This window comes from Haliaeetus albicilla, chromosome 7 (assembly GCF_947461875.1).
Source record: "Haliaeetus albicilla chromosome 7, bHalAlb1.1, whole genome shotgun sequence".
NCBI lineage: Eukaryota > Metazoa > Chordata > Aves > Accipitriformes > Accipitridae > Haliaeetus > Haliaeetus albicilla.
Genome location: NC_091489.1, coordinates 21,613,902 through 21,628,735, shown reverse-complemented (window position 1 = coordinate 21,628,735; position 14,834 = coordinate 21,613,902). Strand labels below are relative to the sequence as shown.

Here is a 14,834-nt window from a genome sequence, read left to right as displayed (position 1 = left end):
GTAGTCTTGCCTGCAGGACTTTCTTTTCCCAAGGATTCTGATCAGTAACTCAAGGCTAACTTGTTTAGCAGGATCCCTTTGTCAGTTAGGCTTTTGCAAGAACCTCATATATGATTTTACTATTTAGGTAGGACTAAAGAACAATGTAATTAATTCCTGAAAAGAGGAACAGACTGAGGGCAGAGAATACTTTTACATACTCTCTGCTGTGCCCTTCCCCAAAACCTGTACCTTCACATACAGAGAGATGGCAAATTATATATTAATTGTCCCTCACAAGCAGCGAGTATTTGGACAGGTCTGGTATATTATAGGAATTTGTCAGCAAACAGTGATATTCTGACAGTTCAGGTAATTGTATTTATTGGTCTCCTTGTAATGGGAATCTCACTGATAGAGAACTCAAATTTCTTCGGATCTCCTAGGGAAAAAATCCTTAAGAGCGCTTTTAAGCAACCACGTTGTACTTTTCCTTCTCAAAATATTTGAAACATTTATTCTTGCTTTATCAGTTGAAAAACTGGATATACTGTACACATTTCTTAGTCTTTCTAGTGGAAAAAGAAAAGCAGCTTTCATTCCAGAGACCGCCCCAGCAACTCCTGAAGGAAGACATCCTGCCCAAAAATTCATCAGGTGGTAGAATAGATTTTCCAGAATTCTTCAGTGACAAGAATAAGGCAGCACAACATTTCACAAGATTGTTCCAGCAGACCAATAGAGTGCCCATGTTCCTGAGTCTCTTCCTCCCCCACATCACTACCACATCTCAGAGTTGCATTGTCACTGAGCAATTCAGTCAGGGACCTTATGTAAACAAGATTTGTAGGTACAGAGCATGGATTCTAGGTGGGCGCAGATAACCTCAGGTTGCTTCCAAGTTGTTGATACAGATGTCTTAGTCAAAGAAAATAAGATGACAAAGCCACGTTTCCTTTAGTACTGAAGTGGAGAAAAATCTCTGCAATGGGTGCTAATCTTTTCATTACTAAACATCACTGTCCGAGTTTTGCAACTTCTTAGTACTGAAAACTGTCAGATGTTACCAGATGCCACCCACAGACTTCTCAAGGTATACCAGGGCTCAATGCCTAACCTAATTTACATCTGGAACTACATAAAATGAAGAATCTGTTCTTGTAACACATGTAGGTGGTACATAGTTGAAAAAAGTCACATGGCCCATAACTTACTCTTTTCCCTAAGGATGCCAATCAGCTATACAAACTGCGTTACTGCACAATTCCCATCAGACTGACACAAAAATCAGAGATAGTGCTGTACTGGGTTTGCGTGGCAAGGTTTTGGTAGTGGGGGTGTTACAGGGGTGGCTTCTGTGAGAAGCTGCTGGAAGCTTCCCCCATGTCCGACAAAGCCAATGCCAGCCGGCTCCAAGACAGACCCGCCGCTGGCCGAGGCTGAGCCCATCAGCAACGGCAGTTGCGCCTCTGGGACAACATATTTAAGAACGAAAAAAAGTTGCAGGGGGCACAGAAACAGCAGCTGGAGAGAGGAGTGAGAACATGCGAGAGAAACAACTCTGCAGACCCCCAGGTCAGTGCAGAAGGAGGGCAGGAGATGCTCCAGGCACCGGTGCAGAGATTCCCCCGCAGCCCATGGTGAAGACCATGGTGAGGCAGGCTGTCCCCCCACAGCCCATGGAGGTCCACAAGGGAGCAGATAGCCACCTGCAACCCGGGGAGGACCCCACACTGGAGCAGGGGAACGCCTGAAGTAGGCTGTGACCCCGTGGGAACCCTGTGCTGGAGCAGGCTCCTCGTAGGACCTGTGGCCCCACGGAGAGAGGAGCCCACGTTGGAGCAGGTTTTCTGGCAGGACTTGTGACCCCACGGGGGACCAAAGCTGGAGCAGTTTGTGCCTGAAGGACTGCAATCCATGGAAGGGACCCACGCTGGAGCATTTTGTGAAGAACTGCAGCCTGTGGGAAGGACCCACATTGGAGAAGTTCACGGAGAACTGTCTCCCATGGGAGGGACCCCACACTAGAGCAGGGGATGAGTGAGGAATCCTCCCTCTGAGGAGGAAGGAGCAGCAGAAACAACGTGTGATGAACTGACCGCAACCCCCATTCCCCATGCCCCTGCACTGCTGGGGTAGAAGGAGGGAGAGAATCCGGGAGGTGAAGTTGTGCCTGGAAAGAGCGAGGGGTTAGTGGAAGGTGTTTTGAGATTTGGTTTTATTTCTCATTACCCTACTCTGGTTGATTGGCAATAAATTAATTTTCCCCAAGTTGAGTCTGTTTTGCCCATGACGGTAACTGGTTGAGTGATTTCTCCCTGTCCTTATCTTGACCCACAAGCCTTTTGTCATTTATTCTCTCCCCTGTCCAGCTGAAGGGGGGGGTGATAGAACAGCTTTGGTGGGCACCTGGCGTCCAGCCAGGGTCAACCCACCACAAGTGCCCAACAACCTGAAGGGACACACAGCTCACTAACATTTGCAGATGCTTCTGAAGTCTGACACTAGATCCTTGGTTTAAGAGGTACTAAGAAACTTCTGAGAGAGTTCCCTTCCAAAATGAAAAGACACTTTCAAATTCAAAATTCCCACGGCAAAATGCTCCTGTATGCCAAACTTGTAGTTAAATGATGAACTTGGGAGAGAACAGAAAAAACATACAAAAGGAGTCCAAAACAATAGTTCTGAAGAGAAGAAACTGCTGGTCACATAAAGCAATTGAAGTAGGAGAGAGAGACTACCGTATTCAGGGCTTTGCAGATTAGTTCAGTCTCTCACAGCAAGAATTCCACCTTCACGTTTGTCAGTCACAACAGAATGGCCACAAACCCTGACCCCCCTGGATCTATGAATGCTCAGATAACACAGGAGATAACTTGCTCCACCTCATCACACTACAGATACTGAGCAAAAGGGAGCTGATTCATAGGCTTTGTGCTCACCAAGACTCACTGCCCTTCATATCCTCTTCTGCAGGCACTGCATGGACTTCCCTCACCATTGCTCCCTGCTGCCCCTGCAAATATCAGAGACCACAGCAGCAGACAAAAAACAATGGGGAGCTTCGATAGAAGAGTGCAAGATTGCTAAGCACAAGGCCAAGCTGGCTATTCTGTATGGATTTCATAGCAGTTGTCAAGTTTAGATAGAGAATGAGGCAAATGCGTATTTTGAAAGCGGAGCAAAAGGGAAGGTCAAACTGTTATGGACCAAGAGAGGAATGGGAGAATGTGATAAAGTTCAGTAATCGCTCAATTCAGAAAAAAATATCTAGAAGACATAACTTTAGAAGCATAAAATTGCAAGTCACTTAAGCTCCAGTTTTAGACAAAAGACAACTTTTAAAACAGAAGTATGGGATTTGCACAGTAATTTCTTACAATTGTGCAAATAAGACTCAGCAGTAAGAGGGAATCCATCTGCCAGTCTACTCTGTGTAAGTGAGCAGGGAAATATGGGGGACACAGGACATACAAGGGACATATTCAACAGTCTAATTGATAGGATTTTCGTTTTATACATCAGGATCATTAGACAAAAGAAGAAGTGAAGGCAGCTATTGTAAGCAGGGGATCACAATAAATTTGCAAATAAGGGACTCTTAAGTACTCTGGCAGGAAAAATGTAAGCTCTATTTTAATTAATTTCATATCATACAATTTTTTTAAGAAGTTGTCTAATATGGTCAGTTCTTAACAAAAAAGTTAGTCTGCAACACAAAATGCCACTACCACAAGACATCTATGATATAACAGAAATTTTATTTTATAAACTCTTGTGAGCAAAACAGACTTCATATGGAGAAGCTAAGGAGGGATTTAATGTTTAACATGGAATTTAGACTATGTGCTAGCAGATCTCTCTACAAGGTCTTTTTTATCTCAGAACACAACTCCCCCATAATATGGGCATTTAACAGACAGCCTGTAGTTTACTTACAGCACAACAAGGCTTCACAAACATAAAAGTTCATCTACTGACCCAAAATAAATTAGAATATTGTTTGCACATGGAATATGGAGTTGCATCAGCAAACTGCAAGGAAAACTGAGGCAACTATACCATTCTAATAAAACAGTATTAGCTACCATTATATACAGTCAGTTGTATGTAAACACATTTTCAAGAAGTTTACCCTTCCTCGTTATTTACACTGAAATGCAAACAGACCACACACCTCAGCTGCCACACCAATAATTATTTTTCTTTCACACGCACTTCTTTCCTGCATTGCCCAGGTTTCAAACACACTGCTCCATAGCAATAAAAGCCTTCTTTTGGTTCTGTGCTTTTCATAAAAGCATTACATCCACAAGTTTGGCTGCTGGGAAACTAGGGAGAAGGAAGAGGCAATTTTACAAAGCCTGCAACACCTGAACTTCAATAGCATAGGAGAGACATGTTCTAGAACACATTACAGCACCTTACAGCAGTTTCAAAGTAGACCTGCCACTTGTACACACTATGAAGTTTCCTCAGAAGTCTCCATCAGTTAAAGAAGAGCTCTCACTTTCCACGCTGGTACCTGTTTAACTTCATCAGTTCTTATAAGGCTAGATTTTGCATTTGCCTTCAGACTGCAACGTCCAACCTGGGAAGCAGGGACACAGTTAAAACAAAATTATACCCAAGACAATTGAATGAGAAGACGTTTACAATAAAGACAGTTTGGAAAAGTTCTTGCACTTCTCTCAACATAGGAAGAATAAAATGGTAAGCCTGTGCAATTCCTTTAAGTACATTTATTCTTCAAAACACGCAAGGGTAAACTAGAGGCTTGACTACAAGCTCTTAAGATCATTCTGCTTTAACCAGAAAAAGCCTATCTTTCTGTATCTACTTCTGAATATGCTGGCCTTAAGCAGTCTCTCTTCCAGCACTTTATAATGCAGCTGTTAGATCCTGGAACGAAAGCTCTTCTATAGACAAGCTGTTTCAGGATCTGACTTTGATCTTTGTGTCTAGAATCAGGTATGTCAGCTATGCAATGCAATGGTCTGCAGCATTCAAAATACAAGCCTGGCTGTTTTTAACAAGTTTCTTATTTTTCCTTTGGGGAAAAAAAAAAGTCAACAGGGAAATTTATTAAGACAGCACCAGAGCTGTTGACTCATTATGGTCTGTAAAATATATGCTACATTTCACTTGCAGAATCATTGCGGCAACTGAAATTAAAAAAAATTTTAAAATCATTATAGCTGGAAATAGAAACACACACCTTGGCTTTCCTTATGTTTTCCGCCAAGCAGCTAGCCACGCATATAAGCGGCTAACTTCAAAGAATGTCTGGATTGCCATGATATGTTTTGCATTATTATTTCCCTCCATTAGGCTAACAAATGCCACAGTCCAAATCTTTATCTCACTCTTAAGATACAAAGATAGAATTGCTAAGCAGAGACACAGTTTAAATTACTGCCACCTCTTTCTATCCATCTCATCTAAGCAGTTCTGAGGTTTGTGGAGGTCTTTAACAAATAACCAACAGTACTACTGGACTGTTGAAGTAGCTTGCACAGGCTGCTCTACAGAAACCAGCGCTCAGAACTACCTTAGCCTGATTGCTCTGTCTACCATGCTTTTCTTGTTCATAGCAAAACCTGTATTTTTCATGGGCTTTGCAACAGCATTCAGAATCACATCTCATTCTGGTTCAAAATGCAAACTGTGTGAAAATGATGCTACCTCAAAGAAAACTATTACAGCCAGTGCTTTAATTTTAATTTCTGAACACATAGCACATGTTAGTCAGACTTCTCTGTACCTTCCCAGCATCTTTATTTGTAAAATTAGTCAATAAGTAGTTAGTATTACCAACTAGAAACACGGTTTCTAGTCATGGATACTTGCCAGTTACCATCAAGCAGATGTCCATAGTTCAATCAACTATGAGATGAATTTTTAAAGTCTGTCTAAGTTTTTCCTCTTGGCACATCTAGAAGTGTATTTACCAGTCTAAATCCACCCAAAATAATTAATTTTTGAGATTCTCTGCCTTGATTATACTTGAAAAAAGAAACTGCCTAGGCTGATGGCTTAAAAACATTGTAGGAAGTTGTAGACTCATGAAAACCCTGCAACTATCCACGAAAACAGCAGTCACTTCAAGAACATAAAAACAAATTCTTATATAAAAACATACCAGTGGGATCTCTGGACTAGAAAACGGGGAGCTATCAAAAGATCGGTTTTCTTTGTCCACAGAATCATCATCTTCACCATTTTTATATGCAAATTTCTGCTTTAGTGCATGAGTTAGTAGAGCAACTGGATCCCAATCTGAACTTTGCCTCTTTTGGGGTCTAGAAAGAGGAGTACCTCCAGGTGACCTACAAAAAAAAGAAAATTATTGTCTCCTGCCCCTAATCCTGTACTGAGTGATCCACAATCTAGAGATGCAACTTCTGTATACACCCTATGCTAATAAATCCCTGATTACACAAATAATGCTGCTAATGTTATTTGACAGCAATTCACCAGATCAGACTAATACAAGTACACCCAACAACTTGTCAGATAGATTCTTAGCTTGAAAATACAACTTGATGCTGTTCAATAAAGAAAAATGGCAGTAAATCAACACAAAGTATTAAAACACTGCAAATAAATAATGAGCTAAAAAAAGACAAAATGTGCAGTTTTCATAGCAGGTCTCATTTATAAGTTATATTAAGGTATGTTAGTGGGAGATTCCCATTAACGTATTTCATAACCATTGTGAACATAATTGGATTTAAACTTCATTAATTTTAAGTTCAGAACAGCATACCTTTACTATGGTCTCAAGAGAAAGAACAAACTTACAAAATTCCTCAGAGCAATTATATTCAAAGAAAACAGCCACTTTGTTCAAGTAAAATATGCAGCCAGGTGACCATAAAGCACCATTTATAAACCACACTTGTTTCATTATAAAAAAAAAAAATTATCATCGGATTGGGCACAAAGGCTTCAAAGACAGTTTTTCCCTCCAAGTGAGCACCTGAGCATCCAAATATGAAAATTTCACAGGCAAAAATTACAAAGCAGAGTTTGTATTTTAATTTAGAAAAACTGTTCTTATCAAATTAAAAATCAAAAGATAGCAAAGAGATGTAAGATCAAAACAGCACCTGCACCCCAAACCCTAACATAAATGTGGAAGTTAGTGACTAGCTCAAGAAAAGAAATCATAAGACTTCCTAACCATCAAGATATTGGGGAAAAAAAATTCTAGAGGTATTCCAACTTCTGTTAGTAAAGTGCTATCTCCAGGCCAATGAATTGTACCTATTAATGCACACTGACAGCACTGAGTTGAAAGTCTGGCAGTTACAGTTGATGTCATTTAACACGAAACCTGAAAGGACTGAGTTCACCCTTCCTATAAAACCAAGCTGTTAGAGCACTTCCCCTACATGCAGGCTAGTGTTCGGGTGGTAGCAACTGGGATCTTCAGGCTCTCAACTTCTGAGAACAGAGGTCTTCCCTTTACAGTGCACACATTAACTGTCAGAATGCTGCCTGAAAGATTATAGCAATTTTGATCATCATTACTACCTCCAACAATATAAATTCATTATTCACTTAAGTTCTACCTTCAGAAGACAGGTAGATGCCTAAATCCAGAAAGGCATTTTGGATGCACGGCTACCACTTACTACTAATTACGCCTCTGCTCAACATGATGGTTGCTAAAACTGTCAACCCGAACATTTCACTTCCTTCACTCACTGTACATGGAATTATATGGAAGAAAACATATATAAGGAAACACACAGGTTTATCTAAGTGCACTTTATATTTGCTTTATTTACTGTGAAAATGTCATCAAAAGTGTAACGATATGCTTTAGAGTTGCATATAGATAATTTGCCCAACACTTGTGCTAGTTATTTTCAGGGATAAAGCTCACAGTTAAGAAAATGCTGAAGTAAGAATGCATTAAGTTTTGGTAAGTGACATTCTTCCCACATCAAGAGCTCCACATATTCATTACAGACTCAGTTGTTCTTATATACTTTTTCAACTCAAGAAGTTCAGAAAAGACATCTGACAACCTCTATTACACCTAGCATAGCAAAGCAACAGTGACCTGAAGAGGTATTGCAGTCTTTAGTAATGCATTTTTGTAACGTGTCAACTGTGCTGACCATCAAACCAGTACACCATTAAAAATACCTATAATCTAACTGCAATATTGAATCAAATTTATGAAACATTTTCAATAAAAGATAACAGCATGTATTTTCTTTAACGCTACAAAGCTAGGACCAGGATACTTTGGGTATGCTAACAGTAGTTCTCCAATGTCTCCCCAAGGATTTGTCTTTTCACAGTGAATCCAAAAACTTAATTTGTTCAGATCAGTTTTCTGTGACTGTGTAGGCAACTTTGTAAGAAATCTCCAAATAGCAATACAGAGACCAACCTGAGATTTGTATACTAAAGCAAGAGACTAGTTTTAAATGATGTGATACTCAGCATGTGTTAAATGCATCCAAAAGCCATGTCACAAGTATCTTACATTCCAAGCTGTGAACTTAGAAGTTGCCAACTTAAGTTTGTCAGCAGCTGTTCATTAAATGATGTTTCACATTGGTGTTCTTTGGTGCTACTTAAGTGCTGTGATGCTTATGTAGTCTTGGCTTACTCAGATACACATTCAATTCAACCTACCTCTCAATAGCTCGCAACTGAACTTTGTTTAGGTCTTTCAAAACATCCATCATACTAGGAATGTTCTTTGTGCTCTGGTGATCAGCACTATCACCTGCAGTTGAACCACTGTTTCTTGCTGCACGACGTCGTTTTATAAGTTCAATTGCTGAATTACTAGCATCAACACCAGATGGTAGACCAGAAGGAAGTGGAGGAGGCGAGGGAATTACAAAGTGATTGTGAGAGATGGACAATGGAGTAGAAGTCATGGCTGGCACTGGGTAAAATCCATCTGGAGTGCTGAATGTTTTAAAGGCTTCTGGATGCAGTTATAAAAGAAAAATAGTGATTTTATTTTTAGTCAGTATACCTTCAATTAACAATATTAAGCAACATACAGGATGACTCAGCTTTAAGTCAAGATAACACAGCCCTCTTAAAGCACTTTCTTACATACCTCATGCATTATACCACAGAAGAATTATACTTAAAACAAGGAACATTTTTTTATTTCAAAGCCACAGATTGAGAACTCATGGAATAATGAATCTGAGGTGTCTTATGCTGCTCTGATTTTCCCCATTTGCATCTTCAATCTAAGCACTAGATAAATCAGCAAAGCAGCACTCCAACAGCAAAGCAGCATGCTACTACATACAGTTCATTCTCAATGGTCTGAAGGTTAGAATAACCCACATGAAGCAAAAGCAAAGGTAACCACAAAACACGTAAAAAGGACTACAATACAGAGCACAACGGAGAAGAGACAAAAGAAGAGCCAACAGAACAGCTAACTGTATCACAGAGGTGCCTCACAATAGCACACACAGGTAACTACCTCGCACCAGCCCAAGTATTTCAACAACCACAGTGGAGTTAGTCTGCAAGTAAGACAATCAAGACCTCAAAACTTTTAAAGGGGAAGAAAAAGTCACAAGATAGTTGGTCTCCAGTATGAACTTCTACCTTCGATACTCCAGTGACACACCTATTTGCTGCATTTGTTTTTGTTAGTGCCTGAATCTGACTTAGAATACTTTTTCTATCCATTATTTTGATAACTTGTCAGAAACAGCACAAAACCCCAACAGGATTAATTAATAGTCTATAACTTTTTTAAACAGTAACTGGTAGCCTATAGATAGTGTTGTTAGTAAGCTCCTTCACAAACATGGAAATGAGTATAAAGATCACTTAGAATCAACTGCATTCGAAATTGGTAAGCAGGCCACAAAATACACCGGGGTGGGGGGGGTTGGCGGGGGAATAGAAGAGGTGCCAAATACTAAAGAGAGAAACAAAATACTATATTCTATACATTTAGTGGGTGTAACTTCAGTTAGAGAAGTTCTCTATCAATATCAGACACGGCAAGCTGTGAACAGGAACTCTACAGCAAAAAAAGGAAAACTGGTTTGCTTCAAACCAGAAGGGCTTACGTGATGGTATGCTTCCCAATGTCTGTGCTGAAACAATTGCAGCAATCTGAGCACGAAGAAAGGTTAGCTCATCTTCAAGCGCAGAAATTTTCTGGAGTGCTGCTTGATCAAAATGACTGTCTTTTTGTGTACTGTGTTTTGGAACACCTTGTGTTGAATCTGCAGATGGATGTAGGTCACGATAAGCTGTACTTTTTTCTTTTATCCATAATTCAGTCCTAGAAAGCAACAAAACACAGTTTCAAAAGGCTGAGCCAACATTGGAAATCTCAAAACTTACTCACTCTCTGCTCAAGCAAGTTATCATCATTCAGCAAGACATAAATTTGCAAACTATTTAAAAAAAAACTTTAAACTTTTAACGACTCATAACCTTAAAAATATTTTAAGTCTCCCTTTGCTCAAGTACAATGCAGATTCTTAAAAAGGCATCATAAAAAATAGTCAGATAATTTACTCAGCAATAGATCATAAGGTCATAATGCAGGATTGAGCTGTTATTATTCAAAAACTATTAGACTGACACCATAAAGGTGTATCTCCCTCCTCCCTACCTAAAACAGTAGATGTGAAAGGCAGGGAGAGTCAAATAATAGTGATCTCCTAATTAGGCTTCACACATTTTAGTAATTTATCAAACTCTACAAGGTAAACGCAGCAAGCAGCAAAGCAGTTACAATCTTTCAGAACATATATTGGAGAATAATCATAAATTTTAATACACACTTAGAGTAAGAACCTCATCTTCTGTAAGCTACATATGAACACAGACTGCATTAGAAAATTGTGCTACAAGTCTCAGGTTTTAATTTTAAAAATTGTTTCAAGTCTGTGCCTGCAGAAATCACTTTAAAATGAGTGCAAACAAATTATTAAACAAAGGAAGAGATTAAATTTACTTTCTTTATTTATTCAAGATGTACTAAGTTTTGACTGAAACAAACCCAGACCTTTTCCCTTATATTAATCATCCTTTTACTTCAAATCAGACCTGCAGCATTGCTTTCTGATTTGCCAAAACCCCTTGCTTTTCACACTGGCTTAGAAGAAAAAGATATTAATTAAAATACTTGTTCTTGAAAAACATCCCACAGAACCAGGAGAGAAGGAGGAGGAAGAAGAAAGAATGAAAACAACAAAAGAATGAACTTTTATGGCTCTGTGAATCAGACTGACTGAAGAACAGTACAAGCAAAACAAAACAGGCCACAGTTCCTTTTAACAATATTCTTACTCTTCCAGTATTTTACAGCTGCTGCAAAAAAACCTTCCATAATTCAACAGTAACAACCCAGGAATCACAAGGTGAAGCACAGCTTTCTCAAAACTTCTCTAACAAAAAGTGTGTTATTTCACCAGATTCTTGCAGTTTTGTTACCAGCAAACAACACAAAGATCACAGACAAACAGGTGCTAATATGAAGTAGAATTACATTGTCCGATACAGATGTAGTACAAGACAATATGAATGTCCAAATTTTAATCTTGGTTCTGGCTGAGTCATGCTCTGATTTTGAACAGATCCTTTAGAGTAACAGTAAGCCAACTTTCTATTTCTTCTCTAGTCGGGGGCAGAAAAGACTTGTATACTATTTTAGTCTGCAAATTCCTGGATAATTTGTCATTTCACAGTACTACTTTATAATTGTAAAAATATTTTCCTTTAGCACTCTGTAAAAGCTAGAAAGAATTATAAAAACTATATTAAAGATAATTTTTTTTAAATAAATAAATTATATTTTTCTTTCCATCAAAGCAACCATCAAGGTTTACACACATAGCACTGCAGTAATCAATGTCAAAAAGAGACATTAAAGTATTTTTTCTTATTCTCACCTTTATAACATTTAACAAAATGGTTGTAAACTAAAATGATAAGAATAATCTTATTGTATGTTGCAATATGCAAGTTCTCCTTAAACTCCCTCTCTCACAAAGTACTTTGTGAACGAAAACAAACTACCAGTAATGCATCTGATACACTATTACGTGGAAAAAAGAGCATACTCAATTTCGGAAATCTTTCAGCTAAGAATACTATACGTAGTAAGAATTCCCAGGTAAGCAGGAACTGCTTCCCTAAAAAAACCAAAATGTTTCTAGGGTTGGTTTAGCTGGAACCCTGAAAGGGCTAGGAAAAAAAAAAGAAAAAAAAACCCAAACACAAAACCACACAACACAAAGAAGAGAAGAGATAAGTTACTTTTATTACTCCTTTTTATGCATATATTCTACTTTTACGTACCGAAGCCTAGTAAATGCTTGTCCTTCATCATTTGCCACCCACAGGACATCAGCAAGTGATGGAGCTACAGGCATTGGAGCGGTGCTTTGCTCATTATTACCCAGCGGACCTGGGTCTTGAACAAGCTAAAAACAAACAAACAAACAAAAAGTATGAAGAGAAAGCAGATTCAGCACATACTAAAGCTTCTGCCTTGGCAAAAGGAACTTTTAAACAGTGCTGTAAGCAAGTTGAAAACAGTGAGCATAAGGGATGCAACACAAGAGTTACACAAGCTAAGAAGAACAGGAAAGCTATTACTACGTTAAGAAACTAGAAAACTTATTGAAGCATATGTATAACAATATATCACTTACTTTAAAATAAGGTCTGGGGTAGGGCTCTAAGGAAAGAATTGTCCCAAGTCTACGGACAACACTTCGAGTAGATCCATATTCCTTTTTTTGGCAAACAGATACAACCTAAAAATCAGAATACCTTTTAATTTGAGAAGCAAAATCAAAGCCCTCTGTTCTTACAATCAAAGTTATTAAATAATTTAGAGTTATATGTTATTAAATGTAATGCAGTTAGATTAACCTAATTTTACAATGCTCTTCTCAAGCTGAAAGTCCAAAGAGGTGTCGTGGTTTAACCCCAGCCAGCAACTAAGCACCACACAGCCGCTCACTCACTCCCCCCCCACCCAGTGGGATGGGGGAGAAAATTGGGAAAAAGAAGTAAAACTCGTGGGTTGAGATAAGAACAGTTTAATAGAACAGAAAAGAAGAAACTAATAATGATAACACTAATAAAATGACAACAGCAATAATGAAAGGATTGGAATGTACAAATGATGCGCAGGGCAATTGCTCACCACCTGCCAACCAACACCCAGCTAGTTCCCCAGCAGCGATTCCCCGCCCCCACTTCCCAGTTCCTATACTGGATGGGACGTCCCATGGTATGGAATACACCGTTGGCCACTTCGGGTCAGGTGCCCTGGCTGTGTCCTGTGCCAACTTCTTGTGCCCCTCCAGCCTTCTCACTGGCTGGGCATCAGAAGCTGAAAAATCCTTGACTATAGTCTAAACACTACTCAGCAACAACTGAAAACATTAGTGTTGTTAACATTCTTCTCATACTGAACTCAAAACATAGCACTGTACCAGCTACTAGGAAGACAGTTAACTCTATCCCAGCTGAAACCAGGACAAGAGGCCTGCACTGTTTTAACAGACTGTTTCCAAAACACTGCCAAGGTACAGCCTGTACCCAGTATATTTTAGAGCAGCACAAAGGCCAACAATGAATGTAGCAGCTATATCAAGTAGCTAGCAATGTTCTGAGATACTGACAAAAGAAAAAGCACGTATTTGAGTAAACATCTGCATCTATATAAGTCTTGGGGCAAAAAAAAATCAGTAAAGAATCGAAACAAGTTTAATGTACCTTGACCTGATACTTCCTTATGACAGCATATAACTGCTGGAAACGCCTTCTCGACGAGACTGCTGAAGGAAGACACATTCTGATTGTATGACTGATACTGCTGCCAAATACAAGAGTTTCCAAAAATACGGCCTGTAAAAAAACAAACAAACAACAAAAAACCCACAAACAAACAAAAAAACCAAACCAAACCAGGAACTCCCTTCAGTAAAACCAGAAAATAACCAGGATAACTCAAACTACTACTCCTAGAGATAATTTAGCAGTTTCACATAAACAAACCCAGAACTTCCTCAGAACTAAAGTTCCAGCAGCGCCTCGCTATTGACGCCCATCACTGAAGAGCTGCCCAGAAACTCAGGCTCTAACACCGGATCCTGACACTGCACTACTTAACCTTTTCAGTTTCCCATACGACACCTTTCCCAGGTCTCTGAAAACACAGGATTAACTGCAACTTGGGAATCATTATCTAGCTTTTCATTTAAAACAGCTGAAGTTGCTAATTATTTTTTTCCCCCCTGTTCAGAGAAGAAAGAACCACTTGAATGGCTGTATCGGAACACTGACCCCACCAAATCCCACGTGCGGGCAGCGCGTCTCATTATACCAATCGGGCTTTCCCATACCGACAAACCCAACCGCACCCAAGGAGCAAAGCCCGTCCTACCGCAAGCGTGCGGCGGCTCCGCGCCGAGGACCCTTCCTCCCCGTCACCGCAACGCCTGCAGACAGGACGCCCCGCACTAGCGGGTCTCCGGGCGCCGCCCGGCAGAAGACAGCCCCCGCCCCGGGTCTCACCTGGTCGGGCGGCCAGCCGAAGTACTCCAGCACCCGCCTGAGGAGAGCCAGCACCAGCGCCATGGCTGCCGCGCCCGCCGCAGGGCGGAAGGGGGAGGTCGCCGCCCCCCGCGCAGGCAGGGACACAGCGCCGAGCGACGGCCGGCCTCGGCGGCGCTCCCCCCTCAGCGGCAGGCAGCCAGCCGGTGCCCCCTCTCCTCCTCGGGAGCCCGCACAGCTCCTCTTACCCGCCGCCGGCGCCCCGAGCCCCCGCCTCAGGCGGCGGCCGACGGGCGCACAAGCCGCCCCGCAGCCCGGCT

General features: G+C 40.5%; 1 protein-coding gene across 1 annotated transcript; it reads right to left on the bottom strand.

Moving 5' to 3' along the window:
• Window positions 1-3,721: 3,721 nt before the first annotated feature.
• Window positions 3,722-14,834, bottom strand: MTFR2 (mitochondrial fission regulator 2). Its single transcript, XM_069787251.1, has 8 exons — window positions 14,536-14,834; window positions 13,735-13,866; window positions 12,660-12,764; window positions 12,304-12,428; window positions 10,059-10,276; window positions 8,638-8,938; window positions 6,122-6,308; window positions 3,722-4,570 (listed from the first exon to the last, which is right to left on the bottom strand). Exons 1-8 carry the CDS (start codon window positions 14,596-14,598, stop codon window positions 4,472-4,474), a joined length of 1,230 nt encoding a protein of 409 aa, XP_069643352.1. The 5' UTR covers window positions 14,599-14,834; the 3' UTR covers window positions 3,722-4,471.